The 16,212-nt window shown below is 40.1% G+C and overlaps 1 protein-coding gene across 1 annotated transcript in view; it reads right to left on the minus strand.

The window, feature by feature from the left end:
* MTMR7 (myotubularin related protein 7) overlaps positions 1–8,544 on the minus strand; it is a 115,652-nt gene extending 107,108 nt beyond the window's left edge. The window contains exon 1 of the mRNA XM_023216611.1: positions 8,462–8,544. Coding sequence (XP_023072379.1) covers positions 8,462–8,485 — 24 coding nt within the window. The 5' untranslated portion in view covers positions 8,486–8,544. The remainder of the gene's footprint in view (positions 1–8,461) is intronic.
* Positions 8,545–16,212: the final 7,668 nt, after the last annotated feature.

Raw genomic sequence — 16,212 nt, forward strand, 5'->3', positions numbered from 1 at the left:
ATACCTATTAGATAAACAAATTATTTTCTTAATAAGATCCAGGTACTATGAATCTTACGGATATTATGGATCTTATCAGTATCATCAGTGCTACTGTTGTATTGCTCTTGCTATAAATAATTGCAAAAATAAATTCAATCTCAACAGTAAATAAATAAACATAAATTGATGAGAAACCATACTTCATCTATAATTCTCAAGAATTTTTTAAAGGGTCTTCCTCTGCCATACTAGCAGACACAATCCTAGAGGAAAACATACAAACAGCATCAAAAATCCTTAAAATATATATAGAAATGGAACTAGAAAATACACCTGAGAAATTTAATCTGAGGTAAGAGAGATTTACACAACAACTCAAATACACTGATGTTTATCAGGTTTTTTGTTTTGTTTTGTTTTTTTCTGAGACAGAGTCTTCCTCTCTGGCCCAGGCTGCAGTGTAATGGCGTGATCTCGGCTCAGTGCAACCTCTGCCTCCCAGGTTAAAGTGATTCTCCTGCCTCAGCCTCCCGAGTAGCTAGGATTACAGGTACCTGCCACTACAACTGGCTAATTTTTGTATTTTGTATTAGTAGAGACAGGTTTGTATATTAGTAGAGACGGGGTTTCACCATGTTGGCCAGTCTGGCCTTGAACTTCTGACCTCAAACGATCCTCTCGCCTTGGCCTCCCAAAGTGTTGGGATTACAGGCGTGAGCCACGGCGTCCGGCCTATCAGTTATTTATTATAGTGACAATATAGAGATAAATTAAGTACGAAATACTAGGGGATTAACAGTCAAGAACTAGGAAGTGTTTGAAATTTTACCCTGCTTACAACCTAACAAGTAGCCTCCCAGTGTTTCATTGCTGGCAGAACACACAAGACTTCTGGGTCAGAGACAAAGGACATTAGTATTCTGTGTACCAGGAGGGATAAGCTTTATCCTCATATTACCTCTCCAACTCCACGTTTCTCCTCCCTAGTCTAAGGGGCAATACGGAGCAGTCCATACGGATGCTGCACACAGCAGGGCTCTGCATCCTAGATAAGGAACCTTAGAGAGAGAGTTAAGAAATGCCCATCACATAAACAGGATGCAAGTAATCCTTTGTCCCTGAGGATAACATTATCTTTATTACCCTGGACAGCAAATAAATCCGCCCTCTGCTACTAAGGGAGAAGCTATTCCTCTCTTTCAAGGCTGTTCACTCTAAAGTCATCATTGAAAAGATAGTTCAGAACAAAAGTACAAAACTGCAAAAGGCCATGGAGAATTGTCTCCAGACACCAAATAACGTATGGTCATCATTACAATGTGGACTATGTGGTTACAAAAAAATTACTTTTCAGAAGGTTTAATAAAATGAGAAAAATATTTTGACATATTAAAAACCAAGCTCTCATTCCCCAAAACTATACACACACACACACACCACAGAGAAAATGGACATGATTTTCTTTTAAATTGCACTGCTTTATATATATAAAGAAAAACGCTAATATATACTCAGCATTTTTTCCCGGATTTTGAAATTATGCACAATTGCTATTTTCTTTCCACTCCTTTGAACTAAATTTCCTGTAATGTATGACTTTTATAATCAGAAAAAGGCTTTCTAGAAAATATACATAGATATGACACCAAAAGCACAAGTGACAAAAGAAAAAATAAGTTGGACTTCATCAAACTTAAAAACTTTTTGTGCTTCAAGGGACATAAAAACAGTGAAAAGAAAACCCACAGAATGGGAGGAAACATTTACAAGTCATATAACTGATTAAGGATTTGTATCCAGATTACATAATTTTGCAACCCAATAATTTAAGACAAATAACTCAATTAAGAAAGAAACAAAGGAATTGAATAAGCAGTTCTCCAGAAAAGACAGGAAAATGGTTGATAAGCACATGAAAACATGCTCAATATCATTATTCATTAGAAAAACACAAATCAAAACCAGGACGAGATACCACTTCACACCCACCCGAATGGCTAAAATAAAAAACAATGAAAAGAGCTGGTGATGACATGGAAAAACTGGAACCCTTACACAATATTCTCAGGGTTCTGAAATGGTGCAGCCACTTCAGAAAATAAATTGGCAGTGCCTTAAAATGACAAGCACAAAGTTGCTATACGATTCAGCAATTCTGTTCTTAGACAAATGCAATTCTATCCAAAAGACATACAAACATATGTCCACACAAAAACTTACCACCGAAGTTCACAGCAGCATTATTCATAATTGCCAAAAAACGGTTACACGAATCTCCCTCAACTGATAAATGTATAAACAAAATGCAGTATTGGCCACAGAACAGATCAAACGAAATAAAGTACTGGTACATGCTACAGCTGAGACAAACCTTAAAAACATTAAGTGAAAATAAGAGGTCACAAAAGGCCACATATTATATGATTAAATTTAAAATGTCCAGAAAAACAAGCATATATTGAGACAGAATGTATATTTAGTGGTTACTTTGGGTGGGGAGAGGGAGAAATGGAGACTGATTGCTAATGGGGATAGGGCTTCTCTTTGGATTAATGAAAATGTCTGAAATTAGATAATGATGACAGTGATATAACTCTGTGAATATACAAAAAAATCACAGAATTGCATACTGTGATTAGAAAGGTAAATTTTATGCTACATAAATTATATTATACTTCAATAAAGCTATTAAAATACATACACTATACACACACACTAAATCACCCATTATTAAAATGGGGAAAATATAGATAATTCAAAAAGTAACAAAACGGTCAGTAAACATATTTTTGGAAAAGCTTCAACCTCACTAGTGAAAAAAACAATACACTAAAAGAATGAAGTGCTATTCTCCCCTTTAAATTAGCAAAAAATAACCTTAAATAAGAAAGCAATGGTATAGTAAGAAAGATAGTCTATATTCTATTACTGAAAGTGTTAAATGACATAACATTTCTGGAAAGTCATTTCATAATATATACCTACTATAAAACCATTCATCTTATTTGACACAGTAATTCCATCTAGGGTTCTATTCTAGAGAAGAAATCACATGCAGGTAACAATGAGATGTTCATCATAACAGTATTATAATAGCCTTAAAATGGGGAAACGGTAAATATGATGAAATTTCCATAGGATTAAAAAAAAGCCCCATATAATCTTCTAAAAGTAAGTTTTGAACACTGCAATATGGTAGGTTTAAAGAAGCAAACTGCAAAATTGAACTGGGTGGTACTAAATTTCTAAGCAAACAATGTTTAGTGTATGCAAAGAAAAAAAACACCAGAAGAAAATGTACCCAAATATTAACAGCGGTTAATTTCTACATGCAGTCCATATTACTTTTACACCAGAACATTATTATTTGCTAAAGGAAGATAAAAGAAGAGATAACCCTTGGAGCTAATGGTATACTGACAGTGAATGATCAAGAAAAAGCAAACCTCATGGATCTACTGATGTCCCTCCATCACAGACAGAACTTGAAAATGAGATCACTATTTTCCCATGGTGAATAAATACAGCATTGTATAACTGTAAGTCAGTGAGTTCAACATTAATTCTGGCAGGGTTCTAAAATGAGTTATTTAATGGAACTTTGTATGAACCCAAAAAGTGGAAACCATCCATCAGCAAGAACATCATGGATTCACTGTCATCATTTCAGAAGACTTCCTTTCTTTCTTGGATGAGCTCTTTGGCGACGTGATGAAGGGCAAACTTATCAACTGCTAGACGACATCAAACTGAGAGAACTAGTGAACCTGCTATCAGGATCAAGATTCTGAGAGATGGGGGCAAGTGGCTTAAGAAGTCACTTCTGCTCTTGGATAAGATAATGAATGAGGTAATAGAAAGCAAGTTGATTAAATAGTGGATGGTACCAAACTGACAGTAACAGTAGATGTGTATCAGCATCCAAAAAAGACTAAGAGATAAGCAAAAGTCTAAATTCAATGAGGTAATATTCAACACAGATAAGTATAAGATATTATCATCAAATCTAACTACTAATGGGTAATTCGATGGACATCATCAGTTTAACTACTAATGGGCTAACTACTAATAGATTTCTTTTGGGGGTGATGACAGTGTTCTAGAAGTAGACAGTGGTGATGGCTGCACAATATGTAAATATACTAAAATCACTGAATTGTGCACTTTAATAAAAATTGTGAATTTTGCATTTGAATTTTATCTCATTAAAATATATATAACTGCAAAATATGTTTCATATATATCTCACATGTCAGATATACTGACATCCACACATATTTAACACTAATACTATAAGATTCACAATAATGTCAAGTAGAATGTATATAACTGTACAATGCACAAGAGGGCTGGATCAACAAAGCAAATTCTTAAAAATAAAGTAATGAAGCTGGGCACCGTGGCTCACACCTGTAATCCCAACACTTTGGGAGGCCGAGGCAAGCGGATCACCTGAGGTCAGGAGTTCAAGACCAGTCTGACCAACATAGTGAAATCCTCATCTCTACTAACAATATAAAAATTACCTGGGTGTAGTGGCACGTGCCTGTAGTCCCAGCTACTCAGGAGGCTGGGGCACGAGAATCACTTGAACCCAGGAGGTAGAGGTTTCAGCAAGCCAAAATCACACCACTGCACTCCAGCCTGGGCAACACAGCAAGACTCCGTCTCAAAAACAAACAAACAAACAAACAAAAAGTAATGAATTAATTATGTATTCTTCACAAATTCAATTTATTTATTTACTGCATGCTTAGTTGGTCCCAAGCACTGCGTTAGGTGCTATAGCTACAAAGGGTGAACAAGATATAATCCCTACCATCACAGGACTTCCATCAATCAGGGGAGGTTGACATTAAATGAACATAACTCAAATAAATGTAACAATTGTAATGAGGAACCTAAGGGGAAAACACAAGGTCTTATGATAAAACACAAAAGGCAGATCTGACTTAGATGGGGAGCTGGACAATAGCCTGAGAAATCACAATTTGAAACTAGAAAGATGACATATGTAGCCAGGTGAAGAGTGAGAACTAATGTCCCCCCAGATGGAACAGCAGTACAAAAGTCCTGAGGCAGGAAAGAATTGGTCCCACTGGAGAACTCTGTGAAGACAAGCTGTGATCAGAGGGTTGTGGATGAGAAGAAGATTGTCACAAAACGAGGCTGGAGAAGTAGGAAAGGCTCAGTCTACACAGGGCATTACAAGCCATTCTGGGGATTCTCACTTTATATCCTGGGTAAAAAGGGAAGCCACCCAGGAATTTTAGAAGGGAAGTAGCATGATCATCTTGAGACATAAAACCATTATCCAGGCCCCTCTCTGAGAAACGGATTAGAGAAGAGCAAAAAAAATAAATCAGGAGATCAGTCAGCATCAGACTAGGGGATAGGTGTAGAAAGGAAGAGAAGACATTTGCAAGGTCTGTTTTGGAGGTTATCACGTATTCTATTTCATAATTCAAATTTACACATGTGGGAAAAAAGCCTTCCAGAAAGACTAAAGCATATAAAGTAGAGATCACTTACCAGGTCCTGGAAACATTTGCCTCAATCTAGCACCAAACTAAATCCTAAAAACACTTCAAGCTATTTCCAGGAGCCCTGAAGTCTTTTCATCTAATCAAGCAGTACTTGAACCCAAATTATGCCCAAGCTTCCAGCAAGTTTTCAGAGTGGTAAAGAAAGCCAGATAGTGAAGTAGAAACCTAGAAGTTCATTGGGATGAGTACAGGTAATACTTGGTGTCCCCCGTTTAACCCAACTGCAAATCAGCTTGTCCTTGGAACTTTTTTTTCCCTCTAAAGGAACCATTCTGGAAGAGAGGCACTCTGCTTAGCATATGCTCTGTTAAAGCTTCAGTTAAACACACATGCACCCCCAGAAAGAAATATGTGCAAAGCATTCCAGATTATGCACGTGCATCTGTCTTCTTAAACTGCACTCCAGAGACTCAAGCAGAACACCGAGATTGTCATGGATATTACACAGTCTACAGCGAGTGAATGACTTCCACTGTAACAGAAAAGCAACTGTACATTATACACGCATACAATTCTTTTCCTCTTAAAACTCTACCTACCCACATGGTAAATACTGTTTTAAACCCACAATGGGCCAGATAATCAAACTTTGTATATACTCCTTGCAAACCCAAGACATAAAACCGTGAAATCGAAGGAAATTTACGTATAGTTTCATCAGGTATGATGGAAGCAAATAATAAAGATGGATATGACCAGTAACAACTATGTATTTAACTCCGCATGCTCTGTAAGTAATCTTGTTCTCTTTTTCTTTTAGACTGTGAAAATTAATATTGCCCTTAAAAATATAAAACAAAAGAAGGATGCTTTTAACCTCAAGGAATCATTTATCTTTGACCACTGTTATTCTTTTCAGCTTCTTTAGGGTTGTAATTATTTATTACAATATATATTTATACAACGACATGACCACTGTTGAAAATGCTGCTAGTCCTTCTTAAGTCCTTCCATGTTAAGAGGGCTCTTCTAAGAAGGCTTCCCTTGACCTTGAGGGCAAAGTTGATCCTCTATCCAGTCTCCCTCTCTACCCACCACACCTTGCACATGTCTCTGTCACACACCGACATATTTACAACTGCCTCCCCTTCCAGACTGTGAGTTCCTGGATGCTCCCAGCACTTAATACAGAGCCTGGCATATGAAAGGCTGTAAATGCTTGTGGAATAAAATAAATGAATAAATGAATCTGATTCATCCGACCTCTGTAATTTCTTTTTTTTTTCCACCGGCATTATCCCAAATGTTAATGACCCACCCAATTCAGTAACACTTCAGACAATTTTCCATTTTCCCCCAACTTCTTCCCACTTCCAGATAAATAAAGATTTCTGACTTCGAGTACTGCATTGCTTAGAGGGTATCTGTAAATGCCAATTTTAAGAGTAAGAACACTGCTTGAGACTCAGGTTTACATGTGACTTTGTATCAGGTGTCTTTGTATATAGAACAGAAATGGCCTTGACTCCCCCAAATTCATATTCTATAACAAAGTGGCATCCACTGCCATATCACCCTATCATTCTTGCTATCGACATCCACATCAGATATCACTTTTTACAAAGGGCCCCTTTCATTATGGAAGGAGGAAGAATGCCCTTGGCAAGGACAGAGTCCATGAGTTAAATTCATCCGTCTGGAATAAATTATTTAGCATCACTTAAACTCTGAAAGCTTTGAGTCACCTATCCTGTGGTTTATAGCACTGTCTTCTAAGTTTACAATTTCCTGATTATGAAGCGACAATTTAATTCCCCAGTGCAAAATCAATACAGTTAAAATTTACTGTCGGAACTGACATTCTCCAGCAAACTAAAAGATTTCTTCTTCCAATGACAAGAGATCATTTTAATCTGCTTTTACAAAAAGGTACTCAGGAACTAGTCCAAAATCTTGGGATGAATTCTTGCTGGACATAAAGCAATTGACTCCACCCCTCTTAAATGTGTGGGATCCCTGGAGCCACCTGAGCTATAGCCACTCTGACCTAGCTTTGACCTGTCAGGGGCCTACATTTTGAATGGAAGTTCATCCTGCAAAAACGCAAGGAGCTGTGGTGGTAGTAACAACAGACAGCCAATAGGGTTTTTAAACATATTCTTTCACTCGTTTAGGGTTTTTATCAGGCAGTAACGTCGATCATCATTTCCGTTCTAAATTAGATTATCAGTATAACTGAGTAGGAAGATTTGGTACAGCGGTCAACGTTTCCAATGTTAATTTACTGGAGTGATCAGGTACCATTTGCTTTTGTTGATTAGCAAAAGCTGGTGTTGTTTAAAACACACCAGTGCGTGACGAATCCATAAGCTGCATCCTTTTCTCTACCGAACAAAACAGACTGGAAAAGGCAAGAACACACCATCATTCAATCTACAATGAAAATTGATCATCCGTTCTGCGTAAGGCCCCTTGCAGCTGCTACGCTGAGGATGGGGATGGGGACTGGGAAGGCCGAGTCGGGTGGGCCTGACACCCTAGATTTAAGAAGCTTCCAAGCGCAGGAGCCCATCTGCATTCAGCTCGTTTTCCTTGCACCTGTCACCGAACGGCTTACTTCCCTTTCAACTACTCTGAGGGGCCAACAGCTAAAAGAGAAAGCCTCGTGCCAGGAGAAAGAAGCGATGATCTACACGCAGTTATTAGGAGACAACTGAGGTTCCCTCCCGTCCACCCCTATGTCCACTGTGCACCCCCAAAAACAAGAGGTCAGGCCCAGCAGCAGCTAACGCTAGGCCTGGGAAGCAGCAAGAGAACAACCGGGCTCGCAGAGACCCTGGGATGCCCAGGCACTGCCTGCTCCTCCCTAGCCCGCGGTCCAGGCTCCGCCGGCGCCCCGCACAGCAGTCGGCCTCCCGCGCGCTCAGCATCCCTCCTCCTCCTCCTCCCCCGTCTCCTCCCGTGCCTCCTCCGCCCGGGCTGGTGCCACCAACCTTGGGCGTGCGGATGTGCTCCATGGCGGGCCCACGTCTGCAGGGTTCCGGGCGGGCGCGGCCTCACGCACCTGCGCGCGTCTGCGGCGCTACAGGAGGGGTGCGGGGAGGGGGCTTCGCGCCCGGGCGTGGGCGGGACGAGGGCTTGGCTCCGCCCCCAGGTGCCTCGCGCGCGGCGTGCGGAGCCTGGGCTCCCGCGCGGCCCTAGAGAGCGCTCCTCTGCGCCTGCGCCCACCTGCGCCGCCGCCGCGATGGGCACCTGCCTGGGGTTGCTGGGGCGAGGGCTGGTAGCTCTCTCTTAAGAGGGGCAGTCGGCGAAGCACTATAAGGCTACTGTTCCCCAGGACACAAAGAGGGCCTTGTTTTGGGTGTGGCTTCCTGGAAGAGAGATGGGGAGTACACGCTGCTCCACACCGCCCTTAGGCTTCCTTCCAGGGCGTCCCAGGATAGGTAGGATTTCAGGGGGGAGCGGAAAAGGCTGCCACAGACACTCTAGACCCATGACGGTCTTGTGAGCTCGATGTGTGTGTTTCATCCCAGGCGCGGCCGGCATAGCACTGAGGGTGCGGGTGGAAATAATAGCAGCAGTGTTAGCGCCCTGTTAAGTGCGCTACTAAGTCAGGCATCTCACATCCACCTGCGACTTCACTGTTGGAGGCGACACTTTTCCCTTGGCACGGTGTTGGGTGCGCATTTGCCATCTTTAGCTCCAACTGAACTGATAGAGAGAGATACAAAGCATCCATTATGCTGTACTATTTCCCTATTTATGATATTAACAGTAGTTGGTGCCATTGTTAGTGTTAGGCCACTTGGTAAAAGCCAAAGAGAAGAACACCCTGCAGTTTTTTTTGTTTTGTTTTGTTTGTTTTTTCTCTTGCAGCCCTAAGAGTCCAATGATTCACCATAAGTAAAATTTTGTAGAAATCTCCATAGTTCTGTTCATTTTTTTCCTCGCTCTTACTCATCTTTCAGGCTGGATTGTGATTTTTTTTTTTTTTTTTTTTTGACCGTAGAGATTCTGCTTACCTCTTTTTATCCAATGCCTAAACACATTACAGCCTTCCAACAAATAATTAATACAGTGTTGAACCTATTTTAAAAATTCCAGATCCCTCTTTCACATGTCTTCTACCATTTCATCCTCCTACTGCTTTGGGAGGCAATTAGAATAAGTACTATAAACCACCATTTGCATATGTCATGATTGACCCAGGGCATAATTTCTTCTTTACTGAAGAAGACCAGGAATAGAGTCAAGAGCGCTCTGGTGCCAACTCACACACTGGCCTCAGCCTCCTCATTTATAAAACAAGAAAGTCGCCTGCTTAGATGATCTCAAAGTTAGCTGTCATCTCCAAATTCCATTAATACAAAGAATCTTACATAGTTTTGTGGAGGGGAACATTCTAAATAGGCAAATGATATTGAAATTTTGTGCTTTCAGGGTTCTATTCTACTGGTGAGCTCATTAAAAGTCTACTTGGTAATTTTTGCATGAAAGTGTTTCTGATCTGTGGTTTATTATACTAGGTTTAAAAAAAACACTAATTGGTAGCTGAAGGGAGGTAAGTCTGAACAATTTAAGTAGCCTAATGTTAAGATATTAGATCACAAACTGTGTTGATCCCTAACAAGCACAAAGAATTTTCTGGTACTTACAGTGTCATATAGCCCCCTAAGCTTCACTGCTGTTCCAGCACCACCTAGCAGGGCAGAAGAGACTGAAAAAGTAGCAAGAATTGGAGGACAGTAAGATGAGGGAACCGAGAGTATGTTGTTGAAATGTCTGGCTATATTAATCCTAAGTAGAGAGAAAAGGAAAACTAGCCATTCATTTACTCAGAAAATATTGCTATGATTTAACTATTGGTCATACTCAAGGTATAGCAAATGCTGGAAGATAGAGGGGAGTCCCAGGTAAGAAGGACACTAAATCCTGTCATTGTGATATGGCCAAGACCAAGGAAATAAAAGGTAGACCAACTAAGGTGGTGACAGAGTATGTGGCAATGCTAAAGGAAGCCTCAAGAAGAATCATCTACTTACTGCATTTTCCCTGTTACTTCGAGAAAAATCAGTGGATAGACTTAGAATCATGTACTTCTTGAAGTTTCATATTTGATGTGTTTGGAATGAACCGTAGTCCAGTAGGATGAATATTGCATCTATGAGTCTGAGTCTTCACACAGCAGAAATCTCTGCATCTGGCCCCAGGCCAAGAAATAAGAAGGGAAGGGGGAAAAAAAAAAAAAAAAAAAAAGCTTATTCTTCCAACTCTATGTAATTTGCAGATGGAGCCACACTCAAATTTACACTAAATCAGCCTATGTCCACAGAGTTGGAAAATGGCTATTTTTTTCTCTACTATTTGTGACTCTTGGATGGAAAATAAGTGTATTCAACTATGTTTACCATCAACCAAATGTCAGACAATAGAGTTAAGATCTAGTTAGCTGGGTGTCCACCAAACTGCTTTTTCCCTTGCCAGGGCACATTGTAGTTGTCCTCATTTTATCATCAGTGTCTGGGATTTTTGCCTTGTGAAACGGTAGGTATTACTGTGCACATCAATATTTAACTCTCCTATCCTGGGAACACAGGGACTACACTTCTCAACCCCCTAGCTATTAAATGGGGCCACGTGACTGGTTCTGGCCAATGGTCTGTGGAAGCGGTTGATGTCACTTCTGGGCCAAACCCCTACGAAGCCCCTATGTGGCCCTTCAGTTCTCTCATCTCCTGTCTTGATGACATGGAGGTCACATGCTGAGATTAAAGAGAAAAGGCTGGGTGTGATGGCTCATGCCTGTAACCCTAGCACTTTGGGAGGCCAAGGCGGACAGATCACCTGAGCTCGCGAGTTCGAGATCAGCGTGGCCAATGTGGTGAAACCCCGTCTCTCCTAAAAATATGAAAATTAGCCGAGTGTGGTGCTGAGCACCTGTAATACCAGCTGCTCAGGAGACTGAGGCGGGAGAATCGCTTGAACCAGGAGGCAGATGTTGCAGTGAGGCAATATCATGCCACTGTGCTCCAGCCTGGGTGATAGCACAAGACTGTTAGAAAAACAAACAAACAAACAAACAAACAAAAAAAGCGAAAAAATAAAGAATTTGCTCTTCATGTTTGAAGTAACTGTGGCCCCAAACTATTCAGTATTCGAATGAAATGAGACAAGAGAGAAACAGCCTGTATCTCTATTACCGTTAGCTTACATTATTACAAGAACTACTGTGGAAAACCACAGCTGATTCTTTTGTGAGTGAAAAGAACGCTTTTGTTGTTGTTGTTGTCACATAAACCCACTGAACTTTAACACTCAATTTAGCCTATACTATGTTGAAGTGGAATGGGAATTTGAGAGTCAAAATAATACACTGTCTCTACCTTTGTGTTTCTGATTTTTTTAAAGAGGAAGTTGATAATGCCTTTAAAGATCTCTAAGGACACCTAACCATATGCAAAACCTAAACTACTTGATTGCAAGTTACAAAACGTCTTCTAGAGAATCCTTCTTATGCAACTTTTATCACATAGATAATTCAGTTGCAAATACTATTGCTAAAAGAATTTTAAAATAAAAACTTGATTTCAACTGGGCACTTTCCCAAAATCCTGTGATCTTCAATGGCCTGAGGAGATTTGAATTCTTATCAAAAACACTTGTAAGACTTTTTCCAGAATACTTCCTTTTCTCCTGAGGCAACTCAAACTTCTGATTTAGCAGTGAAACCACAATTTGTTTCCTTCGGGATGGTGTTGCTAATGATTACAAACTCAAAACGATCCTATTCAGCGTAATTAAACCCAAACGGACCATATTAAAAGTGGAGGAGGGAACACGTCTCTGAACAAACTCAGCCTCATCTGAAGTCACTCTGTATGACGGGGTCAGAGCTGCCTGGCGAAAAGTAAAAGCAGCATCTCTTCCTTCAGGATTTTTATGAACTCAATGATGCAATGTATCAATGTCTCTGTTGGCCTTGCCCTATAACAAAGATGTGGAGGAAAAACACTCAATGGACTGCAGTCAGCTCTGCCCTTTTTCTAGAAGCCAAAAGGGAAATTCTAAGGCAGCATGAAAAGAGTATTTACTCTGTGAACAGTCAAGGCCTTAAAATAGACTCCTCCCAAAACTGTGAAACTGCTGGAATAAAACACAGGGGAAACTCTTCAAAACGTTGGTCTGGTCGAAGATTTTTTGGGATAAGAACCCAAAAGCATGGGCAACAAACGCAGAAAGAGACAAATGGGATTACATTAAATTTAAAAGCTTCTATACAACCAAGGAAACGACAGAGTAAAGAGGCAACCTACAGAAGGGGAGAAAATATTTGCAAACTACGCATTTGCCAAGGGGTTAATATCCAGAATATAAAAGGAATTCAAACAACTCAACAGCGAAAAACCAAATAGTCTGATTTAAAAAATGGGCAAAAAATTTGAACAGAGATTTCTCAAAATGAGATCTACAAATAACTAACAGGTCTATGAAAAAATACTTAATATCACTAATCATTAGGAAAATGCAAATCAAAACCACAGTGAGCTGTCACCTCACCCCAGTTAGAATGACTATGATCAAAAAGACTAAAATAATGCTGGCAAGGATGCAAAGAAATGGGAACCCTTATGCGCTGTTGGCAGGAATGTAAATTAGTGCAGCCATCATAGAAAACAGTACACAGCTTCCTCAAAAAATTAAAAATAGAACTACCGTATGATCCAGCAATCTCGCTAGTGGGTATTTATCCAAAGGAAATGAAATCACTATGTTGAGGAGATATCTGCACTCCCATGTTTATTGCAGCACTATTCACAATAGCCAAATATGAAATCAACCTAAGTATCCATCAATGGATGAACAGATAAAGAAAATGTTGTAGAGATACTTAGTGAAATACTATCCAGCCATAAAGAATGAAACCCTGTCATTTGTGACCATATGAACAAACCTTGAGGACATTGTAAGTGAAATAAGGAGGGCACAGAAAGACCCATACCCTGTGATCCCACTCATTCGTGGAATCTTGGAAAGCTGATCTCATGGACGTCCAGAGTAAAATACTGGCTACCAGAGGCTAGGGAAAGTAGGGCAGAGGTGGGTATGTGAAGAGATTGGTCAGTGAGTACAAAGTTACAGTTCGATGGAAGGAATAAGTTCTGGTGTTTCATTCCATAGTATGGTAACTGTAGTTAACAATATTGTATTGTATATCTGAAAATAACTAGAAAAGAGGTCTTTGAATGTTCCTAGCACAAAGAAATGGTCAATGTTTGAGGTAATAGATATGCTAATTACCCCGATATGCTCATTACATAGTGTATACATGTATCAAAATATCACACTGTATCCCATAAATATGTGCAATTATATGTTGATTAAATATAAGAATAAAACCTTTTATAATAAAATATTTTAACATTTAAAAATAATTAAAATAGCAATAAAATAGTCTCCTGTATTTTGTTCTCCCTCCAGGAAGGCACACCACTCAAGTTCAAGTCTGTGTCTTCAGGACACTTATTTTCCTTTATTTATTTATTTTTTTTCCAAATGAGTCTCACTGTTGTCCAGGCTACAGTGCAGTGGCACCATGTCGGCTTACTGCAACCTCCGCCTCCCAGGTTCAAGCAATTCTCGCGCCTCAGCTTCCCAAGTAGCTGGGTTACAGGCACCTGCCACCACGCCCAGCTAATTTTTGCATTTTTTAGTACAGACAGGTTTACAACATGTTGGCCAGGCTGGTCTCAAACTGCTGACCTCAAGTTATCCACCCACCTCGGCCTCCCAAAGTGCTGGGATTACAGGCATGAGTCACTGCACCCACCCAGGACACTTATTTTCTTATTCCCTTCCCACTTCTATCCTTTCAATCATCACTTGGATGCAGATAATTCCCGTATCAGTATTTCCAGGATTCTCTTCCTACATGCCAAATTATATTTCCATCTACCTGCTGAGTACCTCTACTTGGATGTCCCATCAATAACCCTAATGTTACAAACCAGATAAAATGAAGAACATGGGTTCTGAAGGCAGAAAGACCTATATTCAAATCACGACTCTGGCATGTATTAGCTGTGTGACCTGAACCAAGTTATTTAACCACTCTCAGTTTTAGGCTTCTTGCCTATAAGATGGAATAATGATAATGCTATGTTTGTGTCTCTCCAAAATGCACATGTTGAAATCCTAACAACCGAGGGGATGGTATCAGGAGATGGGACCTTTGGGAAGTGGAACCTTCAGGAGGGATGGGGACAAGAGAAATACTGTGGTCTGAATATTCGTGTTTCCCCAAAATGCAAATGTTAAAATGTTAAGTGCCAAGGTGATGATATTAAGAGATGAGATCTTTGGGAGACACGTGGGGTCTTTGGGATTCACTAAACTGCCCTCATGAATGAGATTACTGCCCTTTTAAAAAGTGGCCTGAGAAAAACCTCTTACATATTCCACCATGTGAAGCTACAGTGAAAAGTCTGCCATCTATGAATCGAGAAGCAGGCTCTCATCAGACACTGAATTGGCCAGCACCTTGATTTTGGACTTCCCAGCCTCCAGAACCATGAGAAATAAATTCCTATTCTTTATAAGCCATTCTGTGTGTGGTATTTTGTTACAGCAGCCTGAATGGACTAAGATAATATCTGTAATGATAATATCTGTAAAAATAATAATAATCTGTTCCTCAGGTTGAGTAGTTGGCTTATATATGGGTATTCATCATAGTATTTTCTATATTTTTATACATGCTTTAGGTAGGTCAAAATGAAAATAGATTAGCCAAAATGAGGGATCATTATACTTCCTTATTAAGGGTGGACATGTCAATTTACTGAAATTGAGCACATGACATATTGCATGACAAATATTTATTGAGTGTTCATCTTATGCCAAGCACTGGGGACAAAAGTATGAACAAAACAATTACAGTCCCTGCCCTCAAGGTGTTTCATTGTAATAATGTCAGCCTTATTATTATCTCCTGCCTATTACCAACTCCTCCTTTTGATTTCATTATTTCTTTTATTGATCTCAATTACTCAAGCTCAAAGCCTGGGAGTTGTTTTGGCTCATCTCTCCTACTGGCCCCCATATCAGGACAGATGTAGTTTCCTCTTCTACAGCATTTCTCTATCCCATTCTTCTCTTCCTTTTTCACTGTCCTGACTCTAGTTCAGATCCTCTAGTTCAGCTCTAGTTCAGACTCTAGGTCATGACCTATTGCTTCTTCCTGGCTGAAATATTAGCCTCTGCTGCCAGATTAATCTTCATGAAAAGCCACCCTAACCATATCACTCTTCAGCTTAAAAACCTTCAAGTGGTTTATAATTGCCTTGTGAATTATTTCCTTATTCTGTCATTTAAGGCTCAGACTACAGTCTTTTACAAACTCAGCCAAGTAAGTCACTGGCATTTAGTAGGTGCTCAATACATTTTTTATTTTTATTTATTTTTTTGGCGGGGAGCGGCATCTCACTCTGTCACCCAGGCTGGAGCACAGTGGTGTGATCTCGGCTCACTGCAAGCTCCACCTCCCGGGTTCACACCATTCTCCTGCCTCAGCCTCCCGAGTAGCTGGGACTACAGGTGCCTGGCACCACACCCGGCTAATTTTTTTTTTTTTTTTTTTTTTTTTGTATTTTTAGGAGACACAGGGTTTCACTGTGTTAGCCAGGATGGTCTCGATCTCCTGATCTCGTGATCTGCCCACCTCAGCCTCCCAAAATGCTGGGATTAC

The sequence above is a fragment of the Piliocolobus tephrosceles genome, chromosome 7 (genome assembly GCF_002776525.5).
Source record: "Piliocolobus tephrosceles isolate RC106 chromosome 7, ASM277652v3, whole genome shotgun sequence".
In the NCBI taxonomy this organism is placed as follows: Eukaryota; Metazoa; Chordata; class Mammalia; order Primates; family Cercopithecidae; genus Piliocolobus; species Piliocolobus tephrosceles.